Source organism: Haliaeetus albicilla, chromosome 11, assembly GCF_947461875.1.
Source record: "Haliaeetus albicilla chromosome 11, bHalAlb1.1, whole genome shotgun sequence".
NCBI lineage: Eukaryota > Metazoa > Chordata > Aves > Accipitriformes > Accipitridae > Haliaeetus > Haliaeetus albicilla.
The window spans coordinates 6,645,064-6,667,771 of record NC_091493.1 but is presented as its reverse complement, the minus strand read 5'-3'; the positions used below and the strand labels follow the sequence as shown (position 1 = coordinate 6,667,771).

The 22,708-nt window shown below is 39.3% G+C and overlaps 1 protein-coding gene across 2 annotated transcripts in view; it reads left to right on the top strand.

Annotated features, from left to right (window-relative positions):
- Nucleotides 1-22,708, top strand: part of REEP3 (receptor accessory protein 3) — a 43,874-nt gene that overhangs the window by 15,740 nt on the left and 5,426 nt on the right. For both annotated transcript variants that reach the window (XM_069795962.1, XM_069795963.1), the window contains exons 2-7: nt 5,881-5,953; nt 10,060-10,136; nt 10,653-10,773; nt 12,089-12,202; nt 19,511-19,658; nt 22,153-22,304. In XM_069795962.1, coding sequence (XP_069652063.1) covers nt 5,881-5,953; nt 10,060-10,136; nt 10,653-10,773; nt 12,089-12,202; nt 19,511-19,658; nt 22,153-22,304 — 685 coding nt within the window. The remainder of the gene's footprint in view (nt 1-5,880; nt 5,954-10,059; nt 10,137-10,652; nt 10,774-12,088; nt 12,203-19,510; nt 19,659-22,152; nt 22,305-22,708) is intronic.

The following is a 22,708-nucleotide window of genomic DNA, read 5'->3' as shown; positions in this document are numbered from 1 at the left end:
TTGCTTTGTATTTTGATTTTTAATCTCCTAGTGTATTTGAGAAACATTTCTCTTTAAATGAACAAAGTGTCTGTAGAGGAAGCGGCTGTACCAAAACAGGAATGCTACATTAGTTGCTGAGCACAGCTGAAAAACTGAAATAGCTAGGCATACAACTGGCAGTAAAATTACATTGGTAAGCAAGATTATTCATATATCTACTAGTAAAATAAACGACATCACACTCAGCTGAAATCTGTTTCTGTCTGTGGAAACTGGCTTTGTTTTTGCCAGCTACATTAGTGCAGTGTGCTGATGTCCAGTGTGAAATACAAACTGCACTTTAAAAAATAGCACTTAAGCTTTTAGATTTGAAAAGCCTTGGAATAATTGGGCATATCCTCGAAGTGTGTTGTACAGTTACTGTAGAAATACTAGAGGAGGCATGTGCTTACAATGCATAGCAGTAGGTGTTGCTAACATCTTTGAAATTTTGGGTGGTATTGATGCAAACAGGAAAACTACTAGAAAATGCTCGGCTGTTGTAGCTATCTGTGTCAATGATAGTGATTGTGCCCAGGCTCCCTGCTGCTCCTGTTCTATGTGTTTCTGCTTCAGTCAGCTGCTGTGATCTCTCTTTTGCCTGTATACTAATCTATCACGTATAGATTGAGGGTAAAAGTGGATTTGCTGACCTTCAACTCTGCTCACTGGGGACAAGTTGGCTTTTCTCCTGTTGATTTGCTTGGTAGCTTCAACTAAGATTAGAGGGCTTTGCCCATGTGAAGGAAGTAGTGATGCCAGAGTTGGCAGCAGCACCATGCCACACTTAAACTGTCAGCTCTGGCTCTAAGGAGATAACAGGAACCACTACTGTGAAGTTTTTATTACTGGCTAAATGTGCTGATGTTTTTCAGTTTAGACCCATCTACCCCACAAGGCCCTTTGAAACAAGTAGCAGTTTTTCTGACACTTTCATGTTACAGCAGTATTGAACACTAATAAGTAATGATATATTGTGGTGTTATGTTTCTTGTTCTTTGACTTTAAAAGTAATTTCTTGAAAAACACTTCAAAATTTAAAAAGTGAGTACTAAAATAGGGATTTTTTTTGACTCCTGATTTGACCAGTATTGAGTAACATAAAGATTCTCTAGTTAGGGAAAACTAGCTACCTTTGTGTTTGTCCTGTGATAGTGTTCTCATTTAACTTGGTCGTCTTTAGTGTAGGTTTATGATCTTCTTAACTGTTACTGTAATAAGCTTTCTGCTTGAAGATCAATTGTTTCCAAAGCAGTGTTCTCAAAATTCTGTTCTGTCCCAATTCTTGTTTCTACCAGATTTTAGAGGATGACACATTCAGAGGATAAATTGCTGTTTAAATTTTAAAATATGCTTTTTTTTTTTAAATAGTAGTGGTGCTACTTGACAGCAAAGTGAGTCAAAAAGTATACACCAAAAATCTGTTAAGTGAAAGATTCAGACTGTTTCTTTCATGTGCTTCGTAGCAAGAAACTTACATGTGCAGGGTACTGGTAGCTATCTAAATAACTTTGGATTATTTTTTGAGAATTTGGGAGAGGTGCATAGATGACCAATAATGGCATATAATTATGCAGCTGTCTGACAGTTGGTAGTGGTTATGATGTTCAGGAACTGCTTTTGTATCTTTTCTTTGAACAGATAAATTTCTGCCCTTATAAAGTCTGTGTTATGTTATTAGGATTAACAAGGTTTTCCTTATCTCTGATACTTTATGGTTATAACTTCAGCCAGAAGAACAAGGAAAGGTGAGAGCCATTAGAGGTGATGGGTTACTGAACAGGATATTCCGCAGGGACAAAAATGACAGGAATAGCTGTTGGCTGCAGAATTTCGTGAAAATGAAGGGTCTTTGGTCGCGTTTTTCTTCTGTTTCCAGATCTCCTGTTATTTGGGTGAAGTGAGGTTTTTAACTTGTTGTCAGGCTTTTCTCCTAGTGGGGAATAAAACCATTCAAGGTTTTTGACTGTTGCTTTTCTTGGCTTTAGGATGAAAGGTCTTGGATAGGCTTCTACAGATTAGTATGCTGAACTGGCATTCAAGTAGTCTGGACTCTTTCAAAAGGCATTCAACATCTGAAACATGTAGGTAAGCTCTGCTGCAGGGGAGTAGCAGCTTGCCTATACATATTAAAAAGCTTCAGGATCCATCTTCTGTTAACTCCAGTTTAGCATGAATTGTGAAATTCTGAGCATCCAGATTTTAAAGTGCCACTATGGTACACTAGTTATGCTTTTTCACATCAATATTGTTTTAAGGGATCTGCAGTGCACAGTCCCTTCCCACTACAGAGGAATCTGATCTCTTGGAGACCTGCTTGAAGTGCCCTTCAGGTCTTCTGCTGCTATTGGCCATTAACAATTCTGTTGTATGGGTAAAGGCCCAATGTATGCAAAGATTGCAAACGTGCCCAGAAGACAGTTCTAGTCTTGTGTTGTGGAAGTGAATGCATCCTAGAAAAGAGTTATACATGATTAACAAGCTTTGACTCCTACTTACAATCAGGCAGTAATTCTTTTTATTGTCCTAAATTAAATTAAACCCAATTATTTTTCTTACAGCCTTCTTTGTTCTTTAAAGGTAAGAAAATATATGGTTCAGTGTCTGAGACTTTTTCTTGGGTTTTATAATTTTTAAATTAAATGGTGAGGAAAATACATACATATTACACATTCAGGAGAGGATGAGGATGTAGATGGATATTTACACATTTGACTGTGTCTGACTTTGGGCTTCTTAGTGCAAGAAAGATGTTAATTTATTTGACAAAGTTCAGTGGAGGCCACCAATGTGGTCACAGCCTGTGACTTGTGAGGAGAGTCTGAATGAACTGGGCTTGTTTAGCCAGAGAAGTGGTGGCTTTGGGGGGACTTATTAGAAATCCTGTGTTACTTTTTGGAGGTTATGAGAGCCAGGCCCATTCTCTTGGTGTTCTACTCAGTCAAGAGAGACAATGGTCATAAACTTCAGGTTCTGACTGGATATAACTAAAACTTTGCACTGGGAGGCTCATTAAGCATTAGAGCAGATTGCCCAGAGAAGATGTGAAATCTCTCTTTGGGAGTCTGCAAGACCTGACTGGCTGAAGCCTTAAGCAGCCTGGTCCAAATCTGATGTTGAGCTTGGTTTGAGCAGGAGATTGGACTAGGTGACTTTCAAACATGAAGGGTTCTGCAGTTATGCTTCCATAATTTTGTCCTGCCCCCTCACTTCTGGCATTTACAACTTAACATTAGTACCTCTGCCAGTATCCCCCTGCCTCTGCAACAGGCTTCCTTCCATGGGAAACTGTGTTTGTCTTGCACTAAAGATGGAGAAACCCTCCCTCTGTGGTATCTGTGATGTTGAAGAAAGTATCGCACCTTTGCTGTTAAGTGGAAAAAAAAAAATATGGAATTGTTATGTACTATGTTTAAGTGTTGGAGATGACTTTAGTACTCTAAATTGGCTTCCTACCAAGCAGATGACTTCTGCCTACATACCAGAGTGGTGCTTGAAAGATGGTGTATATCAAACTGACTGAATTCGAACTTATATTGATGCCTTGTATACTAGGAAAGTTCTGTGGTAGTCTGCAAATAACATCTTATAGAAGATGAAGACTCTTGGACTAGTTGCTTAAAAAAAAGTAAATTGGGCTACAAGTTCTTAGAATTCTTTCCTGGGTCTAACAGTAAAGCAAGGCTTGGTAGTGTCATGCAGTCTTGTGCAGTGGCTCTGTAGGTAGAACCACTTATTTAAAGCTACCTGACACAACTTTTAAAACCTTAAATTTTAGTTGATTATTTACTTTGGTAAACTTCAACCATTTGAGTTGAAGTCTTACATGCCAGATCTGTGTCCCAGGTGGATTCTTACTTAAAAAAAAAAAAAAAAAGCCTATGATGCATCTTCCTTTGCCTGTGAGAAGTTAAATTACTTAAGAGTTCTGAACTTTCGTAGAAGATATCTCTCTGGATATACCTACAAGTGTATGTTTCTCCCACATAACTGTCCTGAGCAAGTTTTAAGTGGTTGTTGTGGTTTGAGACCAGCTGGTAACAAAGCAGCACGAAGCCACTTGCTCACTGTCTTTCCCCTGTCCCCGGTGGGATGATGATGAGAAAATAAAAAGAAGCACTCGTGGGTTGAGACAAGGACAGGGAGGGATCACTCACCAATTATGGTCACGGGCAAAAGACAGGCTCAACTTGGGGAAAAAACAAAATCAATTTAATTTACTACCAGTCAAATCAAAACAAGGATAATGGGAAGTAAAACCAAATCCTAAAACACCTTCCCCCCACACCTCCCTTCTTCCTGGGCACAGCTTCACTCCCAAATTATCTACCTAACCCCCCTAGCAGCGCAGGGGGATGGGGAATGGGGGTTGGGGTCAGTTCATCACACGTTGTCTCTGCCGCTCCTTCCTCCTCAGGGGGAGGACTCCTCACTCTTCCCCTGCTCCAGCGTGGGGTCCCTCCCATGGGAGACAGTCCTCCACAAATGTCTCCAATGTGAGTCCTTCCCACGGGCTGCAGTCCTTCACTCACAGACTGCTCCAGCACAGGCTTTCCCATGGAGTCACGGCCATCTTCGGGGGCATCCCCCTGCTCCAGCGTGGGCTCCTCTCTCCCCGGGCTGCAGGTGGGCATCTGCTCCCCCGCTCCCCTCCATGGGCTGCAGGGGACAGCCTGCTGCCTCACCACGGGCTGCGGGGGCAGCCCCTCCTCCGGCACATCTCCTCCCCTCCCCGTCCTTCTTCACTGACCTCAGTATCTGCACAGGGGTTCCTCTCACATTCCAATCCCCCTACTCACTGCAGGTTTCCCCTCTTAAATCTGTTCTCCCAGAGGCGCTACCACCATCGCTGACGGGCTCGGCCTGGGCCAGCCGCGGGTCCAACTTGGAGCCGGCGAAGCTTCCAGCAGCTTCTCACAGGAGCCACCCCTGCAGCCCCTTCCCCCACTACCAAAACCCCACCACACAAACCCAAAACAGTGATGCTGCAGAGATGTAGCCAGACTTGTCTGTAATTGCTGCTTTAGACCAGCTGGAACTAAGGGCAGGCAATTGCTTGACTTTACAAAGTGTTAACAAGCTGGTGAAATAAAAGTATGGAGCTCTTGCATTTCTCAAGAAGATGGCGACTACTGCTGCTCAATTTCTCATAAAGAACTGTTCCACTAGTTTGTGGCCAAGACTTACTAGAAAATGCTGTGTTGTAACAGAGTTGTGTTAGAGCAGATCTTTTTTTTTTCTGATCCTGCTCTCAGCTTGGCACCCTCTCACCCTGTTCTGCACCTTACTTTTGATGAATTTTAGCAGGTTGGCTGTCTGAGCAACACTGGATTAATTCCCACTTGCCTCCATTTCCGTGTGTTGCTGTTGCAGAGTTCTAGCAAAAGGAGATGAAATTATGTAACTCATCTTGTTGTCTTAAAATTGCTTTTGAAGAATCTTCTGGTAATCTGATAAGAGTAGATGATTCTGAATATCTACTGATAGTTGTTAGAGGCTCTTTAAGTGTGATAGCACTGTCACTGTGGAGGAAACAGTCTTTTGGTATGGACAGACTGCAGGACTGGTTTTACTTGTAGCTGAACCAGAAGAGCTCCTAGTTTTACATTCTCTGTTAGAGGCAGTCTTACACAACTGTTCGTTGTCTTCAGGGCATACAGCCTTTTCTGTTCATGTTGCTCTATTTTTGTGTATTGTTAAACTTCCTCCAAGCAACCTATAATGCTGTGATTTTTTTTTTTTCAAGCTAGAGAATGGGATTTGTTTATAAAGTTGGCTGCATTGCTCTAACAGTGTATTGTCACTGTTTTGTTACATACAGTATAAGAGATGCTGAAAGGTCTTTTTATTTTCCAATAGGCTGGTGTTTGGGATGCTGTATCCTGCATACTACTCATACAAAGCTGTGAAGACAAAAAATGTGAAGGAATATGTAAGTTGCATTCCTTTTAATTGCTTAATTAAATGCCTCTGCTGACATAGAACTGTGAAATTTTCATTATGCAGTGCAATAAATCATATGAAAGCTTGATTCGACTATCTTGGTATTAGATACAATACCTGTGTGAATCTAGTGGTAATCCTGTGATTCTGTCTGGAGGGCTGAAATTAAGGTTTCTGAGACTGTTCATAGACTTTGCTGAAACGTGTCCAACACACTATGCTGTATACAGATATTTTTAGGAGGATTTTTAAACATAAACCTTAAAGTGTTGGCTTCATTTCAGCAAATTGCCCAAAATAATGCACTTTGGGCAGGGGGTAGAAAAAAGGTTTCCTAATTCTGCCAACACCTGTAGCATAAGCAATGACAAATTGATTCTCAGTGACAACATGAACAGTAGCAGCAGTTTAATTATTGTATGGAGCTCAACAGGGGATTTAAAATCTACCTGAGAAAAGGGTAGCTCTGGTTAATCTATCATTCCTCAAAGAGGCGGAAAAAAATGTAACCAGGGAAGGAAAAGATTTGGTGATGTGGAGGAAAGAAGCAGAACAGACAGGAGAGTAAGACAGAAAAAACCACAGTTATTGTAGTTACTGCAGTTTAGAATTAATCTGTGAAATTACTTACTTTTCAGTGTGAGCCATGACGATTTCAACAAAAATGTTACCCAGTTGCAGTCACAAGGAGCTTTGGTCACTGAGTTACTTCCTGGCTTTAAGAGGCAGCCTAACTTGATTTCAGCAGCTAACCTGTATTCTCTCCTGAACCTTGTTCTTAACTTGGCTGCCTGACTCAGGATGGAGTCAGTGCCAGCAGTTACTTTAACTTGGCAGCCATAGCTGTGACCTAATGCTGCTGTCTGGATGTGTGATGTCTCTGCGTTGTACTTGGTTGTAGTAGTAGAATGCAGTAGTGGTCGTTCCTCCCTTTGTATATCTTGCATTTAATCTGATTGCTCCATCAAGGCTCCGAAGCGGACATCGTATACTTCTGGTGTCTGTACACAAGCTGATTAGAGCTTATTTGTCCTGCTAGAGCTAAGCTCAAAAGGGATCCAGAGGCTAAGTAGAGGGTAGCAGTTTCAAACTCTAATACAAGAAATCACTTTAATTTAAGAAGCTACCATTGCCTCTTGCAATGTGTTTTCTAGGAAAAGTAATGTTTGTAGAATGCTGAGATTTTGACTCTTACCTCAGTTGTCCAGTTAGCTATGACTGAGCTGTCTTTCTTGGGCATCCTTTTTTAGAGATGCCTGCCATTTACACAAGACCTTTAGTGGGCCTGGAACTATATTCTTCCACCTGTGTATTTTCATTTAGTGTTAAAACACTGCTTTTCACAGGTACCTGTGGTCTCTGAGCAGTCCCTGAACTTGCAGTTGCATACAAAATGTTCATGGGGCTGAAATGAATGAGACCCATCACAGTGACTTTTTTATGGGCAAGGAATGACATTGACTTATCAGTGAATTGCCACTCCATTGCTGGTTGGGTTGAGCGTCCAGATAGATCTTAGGGATGATCCATGGTTTTCATCTTCCCAGCTGGGTCATTTTCTTTCACGGAGAGGGTGTAGGTTTAACTGCAGCCTTCCAAATGGCACACCTCTGCTGCCAGTCATGTTATGGCCCAAGCACAGTTTCCTTTCCAGGGTTATGTGTGGCTCAGGAACCATTTGTTTTTGTTTGCTGGATTGCAAGAGCTTTGTTACAGTGAAATTTTTTACTTAGCCACTGCTTCCACCAGTAAAAAAAAACTAAACAAAAAGTATGGATATCCTGACTTGCTGTGTAGGTCACAATGCATCGAATTGTTGAAAGATTATTTTGGTGGGGGGAAGTGTTGCTGCTGGTTTTGGTAATTTAAAAGACTTATAGGCTTTAGTTCTAGAAATTAGGATCTGTGCCTTTGAGGAGATTTATTTGTTCTTGTAATTACTCTGGTTTAATGGAGTTGACTAAGATCTTTGAGGAGTTTTTTCACTGTGTTACACCAAAGATGTTGCTTGTAATAAGCATCTGAAATGTAGTTTATAAGTCTGAATGATCAGTCTTCTCAAATCCTGGCTTCAGAATCCTGACTTGAAAAGATGTGCTTCAGCCAAAGCCAACAGAGATGAGCTTAACACTAGGATGGTAGAAAAAAACCTCAACAAAACAAATCTGTAATCACCCTTTTAACATAAAAAGCAAAACTCAATCAAAGCTTCTGTAACTTCATCTTTAAGAATTAAGTAGATGATATTCTTCTGGGCAGTGTCAATTATGACCTGTTTTTCCCTGGGGTGTGGCTATTTTTGTTTCTGGTATGAAAACCACTGTAATCACTCAGATTCATTTGTCAAGGATACTTTTGGTACCTAATGCATTAGTTGTGTTAGAATATGATTTGACTTGTGTTTTTGAGAATCTTTGCCCAGACCTCAGCAGGACTCCTGGCAGATTTCATGTGCCCTTCTGCAGAGCATTTCTTACTGTTCCTAGCAGCTCAAGAGAAACTCTACTTCTACTGTTGTTCTTAATTGGAAAAATAGATGTTGATTAAAGAATGAATAGCCTGGATGAAATACATTGGAAAAAAATTGTCTTGCATGGCATCTTAAAAATTGCATTGCATCATGCTTAGGTTGATGGGGCAAGGGTGGATGTTGATTTTATTTTTATTCAGGTGTTGACTCTGGTTCATGGAAGGGTCACCAGTCTAAATGTCACATGGCCTGTCAGAGATAACTTTAGCTGTTGTGTTTGTCTTAGTTTATTCAAGCCTGAAATAATCTAAATCCTCAGAGATTGAAGAATGTCATCACATGACTGAGTTTCTCTTCAAATTGAAATGCAGAAAGGCGTTTAAGGGTCTCAAGTTGTGACAAAGGGAGTGGTTTTATAGGCAGCAGTATAGCATTAGTTTTTGAGTACTTATTTAAGTCCACTTCAAAAAAAGATTGCTTTAAAAGTGAAGATTAAATCTGAGCTACATCCTCCATAGGAATGCATATATATTGCTCCTTTTGAAAGAGGGTATCATGAATTTAGGACTCGCGCTAGTGTCTAACAAATGTGGTGTTAATGCTTTGTGGGTATACTGGAAGAGTTAGTAGTCTGTATATCGCAAATGAAATGAGGTTACTGCATGTGGTTTTGGGTGATGCTTTTCTTCTCTTTTCTGTCTTTTTTTTTTAAGCTGTTTTGGTTTTTTTCTAGCATAGATAGCGTTGGAATTTAAAGAACGTGGGCATTGCGTTAGTATGAATGACCAGTGGTGATTTGCACTGACCTATTTTGGAAATATATTGCATTTGGCCACTGATATCTTAGAGAAGACAAATGCATGGAACTACTTCTATAATAGTTATTCTAAAAGATGTAATCAGTTTAGACAACCAAATTTGAACAAATGCTCAAGAAAAATGAGCAATTTAGTTAACCTGTATTTTAAGAGCATTGTCTGATTTCAAAACAATGATGTATAGTGTAAATCTTAAACAAAACAAAAAGTAGATAGACGTAAACCCCTGAAGCATTAAGATGCTTACATGTGAGCTCTCTTATTCACAAGAATTTTGTGGTTCTTGGCATATAAATAGAATTAAATTAGAACTTAACTGCAAAGTATAGCTGAATAACGTATGTTGTGAAATGAAAGCAAGGGCTACCTGACTTACTAATGCTGACTTTTGTGTGTGTGGTATAAACATATGGATGAGTGTGGAAGAGAATGAAATATTCTTTAGTGCTAGAGTGGGAATTGCACTTCATGCTTATGATAATCTGCTGACTCTTTGCAGTGTTTTTTTTCTTATCACTAAAGCTTTCTAGAGGCAGAATCAAATCTGTGAAGCCAGCCTAGGTGAGGTTGTGACTCTGGTGACCCAGCCATTTCACTTACCTTGTTGCAGCTGCCACCAGTTCTACTTATGAACAGAAAAAACCCTTAGAACCTTGATATAGTTTCACATGAAACCTAGTTGAGGCAGACTTGAGGTACTGTTGAGTGTATTGCTTTGACAGCTCTGAACTGACTGTACGGTGTACAGTGTATTCTGTGTAAAGGTGAAATCAAAATTCTTGCTGAAGATGGTGTTTTAATTTTCAGGTTCGCTGGATGATGTATTGGATTGTGTTTGCTCTTTATACAGTTACTGAAACAATAACTGACCTAACAGTCTCTTGGTAAGACCCTGCTTTTTATGATCTCTGAAGGAAACTGTATTTGTTTCTGATGTTCTTTGATTTGTAAAGATGTAATTCTTTATAAAGAAGTTGTGCTTGCTGATAGCCCTTTTCTTTCAGGAAAAGATCTCAGTGTATGTGAGGAATAACATCTGGTTTCAAGCTTGCTGTACACTGTCACTGGGAGTAGGGACTGTAAAACTTGAACTTTTGTGGTAGAAACTGAATAGGGGAATGGAACTCTTAAAGCGATGAACTATAATTTCTCTGCAGGAATGTATAATGCAAAGCAAGTATATTAACTGTTTCAATTTGTTAAATGACAGTACAGTCAATTAAAATAAATCCATAGGTCTAACTTGTTCAATTTTTGTCTAATACAACTTCTTGTAAGTGAAGAATCCTGTATGCTAATATGTAATTGTGTTATTTGAAGAGAGGTCTTAATGATGGTTAGTTACTGTGCATTTTCTTCCTGCAGTTGTTGATTTCATGCAACCTTTAACTTGTCTGTAGGTTTCCACTCTACTATGAACTGAAGATAGCTTTTGTTATTTGGCTCCTTTCCCCATATACTAGAGGGGCAAGTTTAATCTACAGAAAATTTCTCCACCCGCTTCTTTCTTCTAAAGAAAGGGTAAGAAATAATTTCTTATGTTTTTAATACCTAATAGGGAAATACCATGTGCTGAAATACTAACTGTTGCTAGATACATGATAAAAGCAGTTACTGGTTTACCAGTCAGCATGAACTTGGACTCCAGAGGCAAGTGCATATGACTGTCCATATATATGGTTCCGTTTAACTTATATGAGCAGACAATGCACTACTTTCTATTGCGATGAGATAGCTTGGTGTTCTCTGGTCTACTTAAGGAGTGCACTCTGTGGAGTCCAGTTGAGTGGAAGTCATGCAGTTTGACTTTCTACTGGAAGAACATGTGCAGTACTCTGTGCAGAAGCATGAATGCAGTTTCAGCAACAGCTCTTCATGTTACCATTTTTTCTAGCTTAACTTAGTAATAAAACTTCTCAGGACGAATGACATCAATGACTTTCCTGATGTGCAAACTGACAGGATAAGAGGAGAGACTTTCTGCTGAGGTTTAAGGGAAGACCAGTCTGCAACAGGAAACACCCAAACAGAAAATAGCTAAAGGATATTTAGCTTTAGCTAAAGTATGACAGGACCACAGATCTGCTTAGCTCTTTTTCAGTATCCTGTTTGGATGTGTGGAAAGAGTGATTAGCAAAGGTGTGAAGACTACCACTGAAAAAAAACTCACAGTACAGAAAATAGCATTCATAAAGGTCAGTGCTGGGCTTGGCCTTTATTAGGCAAAACAGGTAGCTGACATCATGTCCACTGACGTGAACAGTAAGGTCATCTTGACCTTCTGAAGGTTGAACTGTAAATCGTTTGCAACTTCTATAAGCTAAAGGGCTTTTTCCCTGTAGTCTGTTAGCTGTTGTGAACTACCTTGAAGCCTTTATCTCCAACTCCAGGCATTTACCACAGCTGGGGATAAATGTCATGACTGTATTGTCCTTGGTGCTTGACTATGTCAAAGCTCTGGCTTTAGAAGTTCTTTGTGAGCTGACTCTACCTTTCTAAGGAGCTCTCGGATTTCATCTTAAGCATGTTATTTCTTGAGCAACTTTTGTCTGACAAGTTAAGCTTACTCTCTGTAAGGAACTTGCTATGTAGCTGCAATGTTTGAGCTGGACAAAAGTGATCTATTTTATCTTCTTGTTTGACCGGACATAATCCTTTTTTAAATGAGAGAGTGTAAGTGAATGGAACATCAGTATATGATGGCAAGAGAAATTGTCCCATTAAATATTTTCTTAAAGATTTCTTCCGTCTTCCTTTATTGGTGGAAAAATAATACTGTGGGGTAATGTCACTTTTATGCACAGCCCTCTAAAATTTAAGTATGTTTTGCTTTTAGGAGATTGACGAGTACATCGTACAAGCCAAAGAAAGAGGCTATGAGACCATGGTGAATTTTGGAAGGCAAGGGTTGAATTTGGCAGCAACTGCTGCAGTGACAGCAGCTGTAAAGGTAACTTTTTGCTTGCATTAATTGCTTTTGTCCTTGATATAGAACAGTGTAATTGTACTGAGCATTTGCCTTTCCTAAACAAAAAGATTAATTCTGCAAATGTATTGAAAACCTCAAATGCAATTTAAGGATTGCAGCCCTCTAGTCCTCCTCATACTATGTTTGTTTAAGATGACTTGTAGTTATTCCTTGGATGGGGGCCAGTTTACTGTAATTCAAAAGATACCATGCAGTTTTCTGTGCAGGCTTTTGGTAAAGATGACTGTTGTTTCTTTTCTGTCTCTGTTGTGCTTTCTGTTGGTAAACAAACTATTTAAAGGACTTCTGGCTTTTCTGGTGTTTTTCTTCAATCAACTTGAGGTAACTCCACATACGAAGTAAGGCATGAAAAATTACTACCACAGATAAAAGTTATCTTGACACAATTAACTTGATTGCAACTTCTCAGTTGAATTATTGAATTAATACACTAAGCATAAGCTTGCAGTTCGCTGTTTAGCATACTCTTGCTTTGTCATGAAATTTGCATTAAATCATGAAGTAACCTGTGATTGTTCCTGAATTATGTTCCTACAGAACTCATGACCTTCAGTTGAATTTCAGAGGGTTCTAGGTCTAGGAAAACAAAATACAAGCTTATAAGTAAGATTCTAAGCAACTTGTGGCCCACCAAAAGGAGTATAACTTTAGGGAATGTGTATCCTGCCTAATAGTCATTTAAACCAAAACACAAGAAAAAGTATGGAAAGAAAGATATGTATGTCCTAGTTAAATGATTGTTTTTAAGATGATCAGGATTAATTTTTTCCTGGGAATAAATGAAACTGCTATGTTCATAGTAACATGATTGAAAACATGAACACTGTTATTAGATAACAGAAAGCAATGTAGAGATCCCTGGCTGTCAAAGTTAAGTAGGTACAGCTAGCATTTAAACTTAAATTTCCATGCTTGTGTGTGAACTTCTTGCTTTATAAATCAAAGAGATTTCTAAAAACTACACTTTCAAATGATATCTCAAAAAGGTTTGGAAAAATAGTCATGCATATCTTGTTTATTTTCTCTCTTTTTAAAGATATATGTGGGTAATAGTGTAGAAAATATCACTTTCTGTTTTAAAATATGGATGTAATGAGCCTGAAATACTGAGAATGTGATTCAGTTTCTTATTCAAATTCTTAGTATTGCCTTGAGGCATGAAATAATTTAAAATGAAATAGAGTACACCTCTAAAGGAATGAAAGTATTCAGAGTGAAAACAGGTTATTTAAAAAACCCAAACAAACCCAACAAACAAAACCTCGAAGTACTCTACTGGGAAAAAGTTTAAGAACTATGCTAAATGCTAAAATGCAAATTCTTTGCCAAACAGCAAATGATGATTTATTACAAGTGCACCTGTAATGATGCTTATGCTGTGTGTGTTTTCCTTAAGCCTGGCTGTCTGGCTAAGGTTGGATATTTCCTTGTTAATCCTTATGGTGTTACAGAAATATTGTAAAATAAATAACACAAATATCTCCTCCCACTTCTGAAATAATGAATAACTTTTTCCTGAATGTCTGTGTTTTAGATTTCATTGCTATTCAGCTGTGACTGGCAAGATGCCTGCTCTATTTGTTAAAACTTGTTAAACATGCTCATGAATATTTGTACAGAATTAGTTCAGTGCAGATGAGATGCTTGGGCCAAACAACTACCACAATACCAAAGACCTAAAATAGACGTGATTTTTAAACAGTATGAAAGAGGAGACTCTCTGAAAATCTTTATTTTGGCATGTTAAACCTCTCTTCAGTTTGTCATTCCAAAAAGCTGAGCGTGACTGCTCCATGCAAGCAAATGGAGACAATGCATGTGTTCTTGATTTTGTTCCCTGTTTTTCAAGAGTTGACTGCTGCCTCCAGCAGGTGAAAAGATTAGCCCTTCATCATGAGCTGGTGGAGCATGCTATAGGATTTCAGGAATGGAATCCTATTAGTGGGATCAGTTTTGATGGGAAGGAGACACACTTTCATCACTTCTTTTTTTTTTTTTTTTTTTTAAGGAGCAGGCATGCTTATTCTGACATATTGGATCTCAAATTAGGAGTTGAGAATGTGGGAGGTTAAACACAAGAGGAGGTCCAAAGAAAGCTTCTGTTCACTAAAGTGTCCAAGCAGAAGCCACTATGCTGTCTGCTTATGCTGACTTTTAGGAGGGTGGTAAAATTGGTTGGAAACTCTGGAATATTTTCAAGATCAACGGTGGGAAAGAGCGTTTTTCTCCAAAAGCTGTCAAAGGAATAGGGGATTAGTATTAAAAGGCTAGTTGGCTGTGTAGGGAAGGCTGGAGCAGCCAGCCAGGTCAGTCTACTGAAATCTGGCATAGCTACAGTGGAGCGGGTTTAAATCTAAGTTGAAATGTAATTGGCAGGAGTCATGGCTTATAGCTTACATTTCTATACTGGTATTTTTAGCTGGTACTAGTTAGCCACTGTTCATATAAAATTTAGTGTTTCAAAACCTGCTAAATAGCATACATTAGCAAAATAAATTGTGTTACTTAAATTGACATGGCAGAAAATAAATCTTTGTAAAATCCTGATTTCAGGAAACTTAGAGATGTAAAAGTCAGCCTAGATCGTATTTCAGTTTACTAAAGAAATTTTCTTTGGGGTGTAAAAGAATTGGCAACAAGATGGCTTTAATGATAGGAAGATTGTTGGAGCTCTTTCAGCTCAATAGTGTATGGATTTGTGGAAGACACTAAGTTCCACTGATATATCTTGTATTTTGATGCATCATCTTTCCAGGTCCTCTGAGATGCTGGTTACCTGTAAGTTCCAATTTTTGCCATCACATAAATTCTGACTTCTCAAGCTACTAGTGAAAACTTGTTTCTATATCACCATGTGTGCAACGGCTGCAGAGTAAGCTGTGAAATGCACTGTACTTCTTTATGAGGTCACAGAAATATTGTTCATTTGTAAGGTATTATATGGTGCTGATAATACTACTACTGATAATAATAATATTTTGAGGGCTGTGTTTCTGCGTGTCTTTTGGTCATCCTGAATCTGCTGCCTCTTTGCTGGTTGAATATTATTCTAACGGCCTTGCTCAGATTCCCCTTCTTCCCACTCAGGGCGTGCAAGAGGAAGGAGGTATCTTGCAGCCAGCTGTGGCATACAGCCAGTATCACTATAAGCTGCTCAGCTCAACAGCAATATTGCTTTCATCCCTCCTCCCTGCCGGGACTGCCTGGCATGCTGCAGGGGTCGTTCATGGGACAGCGGTCCCTCTCCAGGTTGAGAGGGAACAGAAGTCATTCCCTGTCAGCCCAGATCGGATCAGGGAGAGAACAGCTGGGAATGTGGGTGCTGCATGCTGCAGCTCTGCAGCCACAAAGCTCCAAGCAGCTCTGTGGACGCAGAGTCCATTGAGAAGTTGTCCAATGAAGGCAAGCAGCTTTATTCAGTGATCCTGAGGGGGTGCAAGTCCAATTTAAACAACAACAACAAAAAATTCCTGAGGCAGACATACTGTGTGGTATCTGTTTCCAGCAACTTCCCTGGGTTAAGTATATAGACTGTAAAAATATGTGCTCAATAACATTTCATATATGAGGGTCAGCTGATGAGACAGCATACTAATAGCTTACCAGAGTCTGAGTTGTCTCAAAAGGAGGTCCCTTAAGTAGGCTGTATTTATCAAAAACTGCATTTAGAAACCTATTACAACTTTAGTGTTTCAGATTGGTCACTGGTAATGAATGGGGTCTCTGACAAGTTTCATGTGTTTTAGGAACTACTATTGAATAAATAAGCAAACTCATTCTTTAAGACTTGCATTTTCTTTAAGACAACACAAACTTCACAGTTCGTCTCTCATCAACATTTGCTGACATAGAAATTTGAGCACTGAAGTTGTTCTGTGCTTTTTTTGCCTGCATTGTAATTGTAAATGTGTGTGTCTCAATCTTTTGTGGTGTAATTTAGTTGGCAGCCTCTGGGCTGGATGCAGTGTGCTGTATTTCTTCCTTACTGGTAGGATCTGTTGAAATAATGGGACACCAGTGCAGGTGCGGCAACTGCTCTGCCATCTTCTCGTGAGCAGCATCTTGGGGCTGTGCGTATGGCTGGGGAGAGGTGATGACTGTTGCCATACCTATGGCATGAGTGTGCAAGTAGGAGATCCCCCGTCAGCTCCACCTGCAATTGGATTGCTCTGCCTTCTGTTTTGCGGGCAAACATCTTGCTTTCAAGCTGTGGCTAGTAACTGTCTGAACTTTCAAACAAGATATCAAAGCTGTTAATGCATTAATAGTCTAAATGTGAATGTTACTCTCATTTCCTGCAGTAGAGAGTATTTTTCAGCCAGACTTTTACTCTGAGCTGATAGTAATTCAGATCCTCACAGAATGCTTTATTTTGGCAGAAAGCAATTACCTGCTTCTTTCAGGCATGGGGGGGTAGAAGAATCTTCCTAAATATTAAGCGCTGTATAAGCACAAGGATGTGGGTTTTTTCAAATATAATTAAAAAACCCATACCCACACAAAACACCTTGAAATTTGTCCTCCAATTAGTCTATGCAGTGGTATGAAGTGAAAATCAATCTTGATTTTGGAAGGACTGGATCTTCCTAGGGGTGGGTTGAAGGCTGCATTCAGGCAGGAGACTAGGGGGACTGTAGGGAGTACCTGCATAGGGTTAACAGGATGTGTGACCATGACTGTGCAGTACAGCAGTGGTTATGCAGCCCTTGTTCCTACTATGACTTGCAGGCATATGTGCTGCATCTCTTATTTGTATATGTATCCTTTCAAACTTCTTAGTATTTGCTGTTTGTAACTTGAGTAAAACTTTCCATCTTGGCAAGTAGTTTCGGAATGAAGGGCCTGTTCTATGAATCTGTTATGTCCTCCCTGAATGACGCAGTGCTCCACAGGAGCTCTAGCCTCATCAAGTGTGCTGTTTGGTTAAGGGCACAATGTTATTTTATGTCATATAGTTGACTTTTTTCCCCTTTTGAAAAACAAAATTCAGTATCCAAAAGCTGCAGTGAAAAATAAGGTTGAACATTCCCAGCTTGGATCTCGTTCTCTGTATCTACAGTGGAATGGGAAATACAGGCTTGTAACGTGAATTCTTCTTAGCATGTTAGTTTTTATAATCTTAATTACATTATCTTGTACAATTTTCAAATGTCTTTCTGTAGTATATCACATGATGAATGAATTTGCTGTGCAACTGTTAAGCAAGCGTGTCTCTCTATACTTTTGCTTATGGCCAAATCCAGCTTCTGTCACTGTTTTGTAGTTGATTCTGTCCACACTTGGTGCGTTGAGTTGTACTAAATTTATGTAGGTTCTACTGAGAATCAGCTGGGTCCATTTTATGCATTCATCAGTGTTCAGTGATTGAGACCTGAGTCCAGTTTCATCTCTTCAAGCAATGGACACAGACTGATCACCAGTCTTATGTGTTGTATCAGATACTGTAAGCTGTTACTTGTCAAAAGAAGCAGTCCTGTCTCTCCAGTTCTCTTCTTTTCTCTGGTGTCCTAGCAGCTGACTCTGAGTTCTCAGGCATAGCTCGTTCCTGATTTGGTTTACTGTGCGAATACTTTTCAATCCAAGAAGTGGAGTAGTGGAAAGGCAGGATTCCTGCCTTAAGGCAGGACAGACCTACCTTAAATCAGCCTTTTTAGGGAATATAATTAACTTCAGAATTTCTGCGGTAGTACTGTACAGACTGTACAGTGTCCGTAGTGCATTTTAACTCAAAGGCAAGCCGTAATTGTGTTCTTGACAACTGTCAGTCATCCTACTTCTACTTCTCCCATAAGAAACCCTTTCTTTGTTATTTAATGGCAATCTATGAATGGTGGTGTAAAAATTAAAATAGGTGGTTCTTGCCTGTGTAGCATGCTTAGTTTTGCATGCTGTACTAATGACTAGTCATTAGAAAATTAATATTAGGTTTCAGCCACTCTTCCCCCCCCCCCCCCCCGCCCTGCCTCCTCCCTTGCCTGGGTAGCTGTGCAAGCTTAAGGAGTATCGCTCTACTGTCTCTTCACTTTACAGGGCTATTTTTAACATGGAATAATTTAGTGTGCTGGTCTACCATCTGCAAACAGTTGTTGCCATGAGAGTGGGAACAAATGGCTGTGGCCAGTGGTGCAAGAACTGTCTTGTGCTGTTGCAGAGAAAGGTGTGTGGAATTGTACCCAGATTTCTGCTACTGCTAGCTAACATAATGCTCAAATGAGGAATTGTATTTAAAAGCTTCATTTGTAAGAATGAAACAAAGCCTTGAACCTTTGCTTGAAGTGGGATTCATGCACAGCATTGTCAACCTGCACAGCATTGTCAACCTTCCTCTGAAATGTTGGTTGTTTTTTTTTTTTTTTGGCTCATGACAGAGAGGGAAGAATTAAATGTTATTTTAACATGACATTTCAGTAATGTGCTTGTTCTTTTAGTTGCTTATACAGTAAATTAACCTTCAATGTTTTAATAATGGTATCATCTGATGTAACATGGAAGAGCTTCTTGACGACCCTTCTTTCCAAAGGGGAACTTTCTATATGTCCCATGTAGAAAAGATGTAAAGACAATCAGAGAAGGAATACTAACGTTCAAATGCGATCAACTCTCCTTATATGTAGCATTATATTTTGGGTTGGTATTACATCAGTAAAGCTACGTTAGTAAGAGAACCTGCTAGCCTGTAATCCAGGCAAAGACCTCTTTGGTTTGTGCCTTCAAGTTTCTGTCAACTAGAGCTTTTGTAGTGCTGCCAGTTTCTCAGTTACACTCTGTAACATTAACTCCGGTATTTGTAACACTTTTTTCCTTTCTTAGGTGTATTCAGATTTGTGGAGGGTAAAATATAAAATAGCAGAAATCTTTATTTTAAACCACATGTTTTAAAATGGAAGTGATAAATCCACTGTCATGCTACCTAGCACTGCTAGAGGAAACACTGTGTTTGAAGTGAATTGAGTATTTATGATGTTGTTTTTTTCTTTTAAACACTTCCCCTCACCCCAAAAGCCTTTTTTTTTTTTCTCAGATTAAAGGAGTGAAATGAGACATTTGTAATGAAACTGCTAGCTTATCTGTAACTTTTTTGTCTAGGAGCAATATACAGTTAAGTTTGGGTAAAAGCAATACTTAAAGCAAATGTTAATCTACCGCATGCTTATGTTCAGTGAATTTTGTAGTGCAACGAGGAAGCATGGGCTTAAACATCTTAACCCAACTTGAACAGCAAAGTTAAACCTCTGCTTTGTTTTCAAATACACTGTTGTTGTATTTCAGAGTCAAGGTGCGATAACTGAGAAACTGAGAAGTTTCAGTATGCATGATTTGACTACTATACAAGGAGATGAGCCAGTAGGACAGAGACCCTATCAGACATTACCAGAAGCAAAAAAGAAAACCAGAGCCTCAGCAAGTGAATCTTCAGGTAAGTATTGTATTTTTTTCTAGCTAAAAGAACAATTCACTGAAGACAGAAGTGGGAAAGCAGAAATACATTTACCCCATTTAGAAATGGAAAAGGCCTCAAAGAATTCCAGTACACTTGAACAGAGTTGACTCAAGCAAGCTATATTATGACAGTTAAGAAATCCTCCCTGAATTATTTTATTCTCTGAGCCACTAACAGTGTAGTCATACTGTACTCACTCCTATCTTTGGCAAGGAATTCTTGTTGCTAATTGGCAAAGTAAAGCTTAATTGGAGGTTAAAAAAAAAAGTGATTAAGTGGTGTTTCTGTGACAAATATACAAAAATTTAAACATGAAAATTTATGGAAGCTCAATAAATAGGAAGAGAAAATTAATGGAAGTGAATTCAGTAGGTCTGTAACAATAGTTGAAAATTTAGAATTGCTTGTGGTGATAGGAGTAATGCAGGCATTAAGTTGCTGTAACGGACTGATGCACATCCACACTTAAAAGATAGTGTGTGGTGACCAATATATGTTTTTGCTGAGATATTATTATTGTTATTAGTAGTAGTATTTATTATTGTCACTTTGCTCTTGAGCCTATGATTCTTGACGAAGGTTTCAGTGGAATGCTGTCAATTGCACCTTTTTAAATGGTGAGGCTACAATGTGAAGTAGTTATTTGCCACAAAAGAAATAGCTCTGGTCTATTTCTGTTCTTTTCACCTAAGCCTGTCATTTCTTCTCATCCCTCCATTTTTGGGGAGGGATGGTGCTTGTGGAGTACAAGGAATTCCAGGAATCGGTGTTTCTGAGGAATAAATGGCCACCTGAATGGCCCTAAGCTGAATTGCTAATTGAGCCCAGAAGGTATCCTGTGCAGGTCAGTGTAAAGACAGGGGGTACTGACCAGAGAGAAAGCCCATGGATTCAGCAGGAGTTGCATTAGGGTTGATGTCACTGCAGTTCTTGTGCAGGGGCTGTTCCTCAGTAGGAGAGCATTAGTTATCTATCTGAAATAGCTTGAAAATGCTCAAAATTCCATTTAAAAAAAAATTACTCAGGTACAGTTTGTACTGTGTAAATAACCACTGATTGTGAGATTGAATCTCACATGTCAAAATGCTTTCTTAGAGCTAGTTTAACGTAATTGTTTCTACTTCTGGACCCAAATCTAGTGTACACGTCTCCTGTTTTCTTCGAACTTTCTTTGGCATTAGATTTAAGAAAAGAACAAACCACAGATAGTTAGGAATGCTACATAGCAATACTTCGTTGCACTTAGTGGGATGTTGTTATTTTTTGTGATCTGAGCTTGGGAGTTCCTGTGCAAATTAGTTGAAAAGACCTAGTTGTAGAAGGATATTGATCATACAATGACTGAGCTGCCAGTATGCTTGCTGTGAAAAAGGCAAATGCGATTTTGATGCATCAGAAGAGGTGTTACAAATAGAGATGAGGAAGTGTTGGTGTCACTGCAGACATCCCTAGTCAGAAACTGTATGAGTAACAGCTGTGTTTCAAATCTTCCATATTGAAAAAGATTAATTGAAACTGTATTGGAGGCAGAAACATGTTGCCTCTAGAATGGGAGAAGAGGCAAGTCTGCCTTAAGTAGCTGTGGAGTACGTAAGCACTATTCTAATTTGGGGAAAAAAAAATGACCAAAGGAAAAGGATCTAATTGAGCCCAAATAAAATACTGGCTTAAGATGAAATGTACATTGATCGTGCATAAAATTGTGTTTGGAGTCTAAAAGGTGTCCCCGAGTGTTACAGCTTGTAGGTTCTGGAATGGCCTTATAAAAGGAGAGCTTGGTGGGGGGAAAGAACCAGACTACATTTGGGGACTTTATGATATGTCTGTGGTGGGGATTCAGGGCTTTAGGTCCCTGCGGATCTTTTCAGGACGTGTTTTTAAGCAGTTTGCGCCCTCTAGTGACAATCTTTGGTAATACCCTTGGTCCTGTTTTTGCAGGATGTAAACGCCACTTAATAGTACTTCGACGTTGTATTGATCTGAAAGGAACTTTGGTATTAAATGTGCAGAGAGATATGCAAGTATGAAGAAAGATACTGTGAATCACAGAGTCATGAAATGGTTTGGGTTGGAAGGCACTTTTAAAGATCATCTCGTCTAACCCCCCCCTCCCATGGGGATTGTGGCCAAAACCTGAAGTACTTTTCAAGATGACCACTGAGGTTTTTGCTGTTCAGTGTAAAGCAGAAGATGGTGGCATTGAACTGATGGTTTAATTTTTGACAATTGAGGAGTCACTGCATTGCATACCTATGGAACAAAGTGGCTTGTTACTTACAAATGGCAGAATTACGAGTAACAAGCTCCTGGCAGACTACATGTTTCGGTATTTTGAAACATCTGGCAGACTGACTGTATCATTTAAAAGAGTAAAGGATGTATGTTAAAGATGAAACTCATGGCTTTCTTAAAATCCTAAAAGTTACAGCTACTTCTTATTAAACATTTTCATAAAACTGTTTTTTTAAAGGTTACAAAACTCCACTGGAAAAAAATCCTGGAGATGATAAAACAGATGAAGAGATGGAAGGGACACATTCAGAGGATGAAATGTTTGCTCAGAGAGGCCTTCGAAGAACTCAGAGCATGAAATCTGTGAAAACTATTAAAGGCCGTAAAGAGGCAAGTATAATCTTAATTAAATATTGAGTTTGTTTTAACAATGTACCTTGGCATTTTTTAATCATAGAATCGTTTAGGTTGGAAAAGACCTTTAAGATCGAGTCCAGCCATCATCCATGCCCACTAAACCATGTCCTGAAGTGCCTTGTCTATGCGCTTTTTAAATACCTCCAGGGATGGTGACTCAACCACTTCCCTGGGCAGCCCATTCCAATGTTTGACAACCTTCTCAGTAAAAAAACTTTTCCTAATATCTAACCTAAATCTCCCTTGCCACAACTTGAGGCCATTTCCTCTTGTCCTATCTCCAGCCACCTGACAGAAGAGACCAGCACCCACCTCACTACAACCCCCCTTCAGGTAGTTGCAGGGAGCGATAAGGTCTCCCCTCAGCCTCCTCTTCT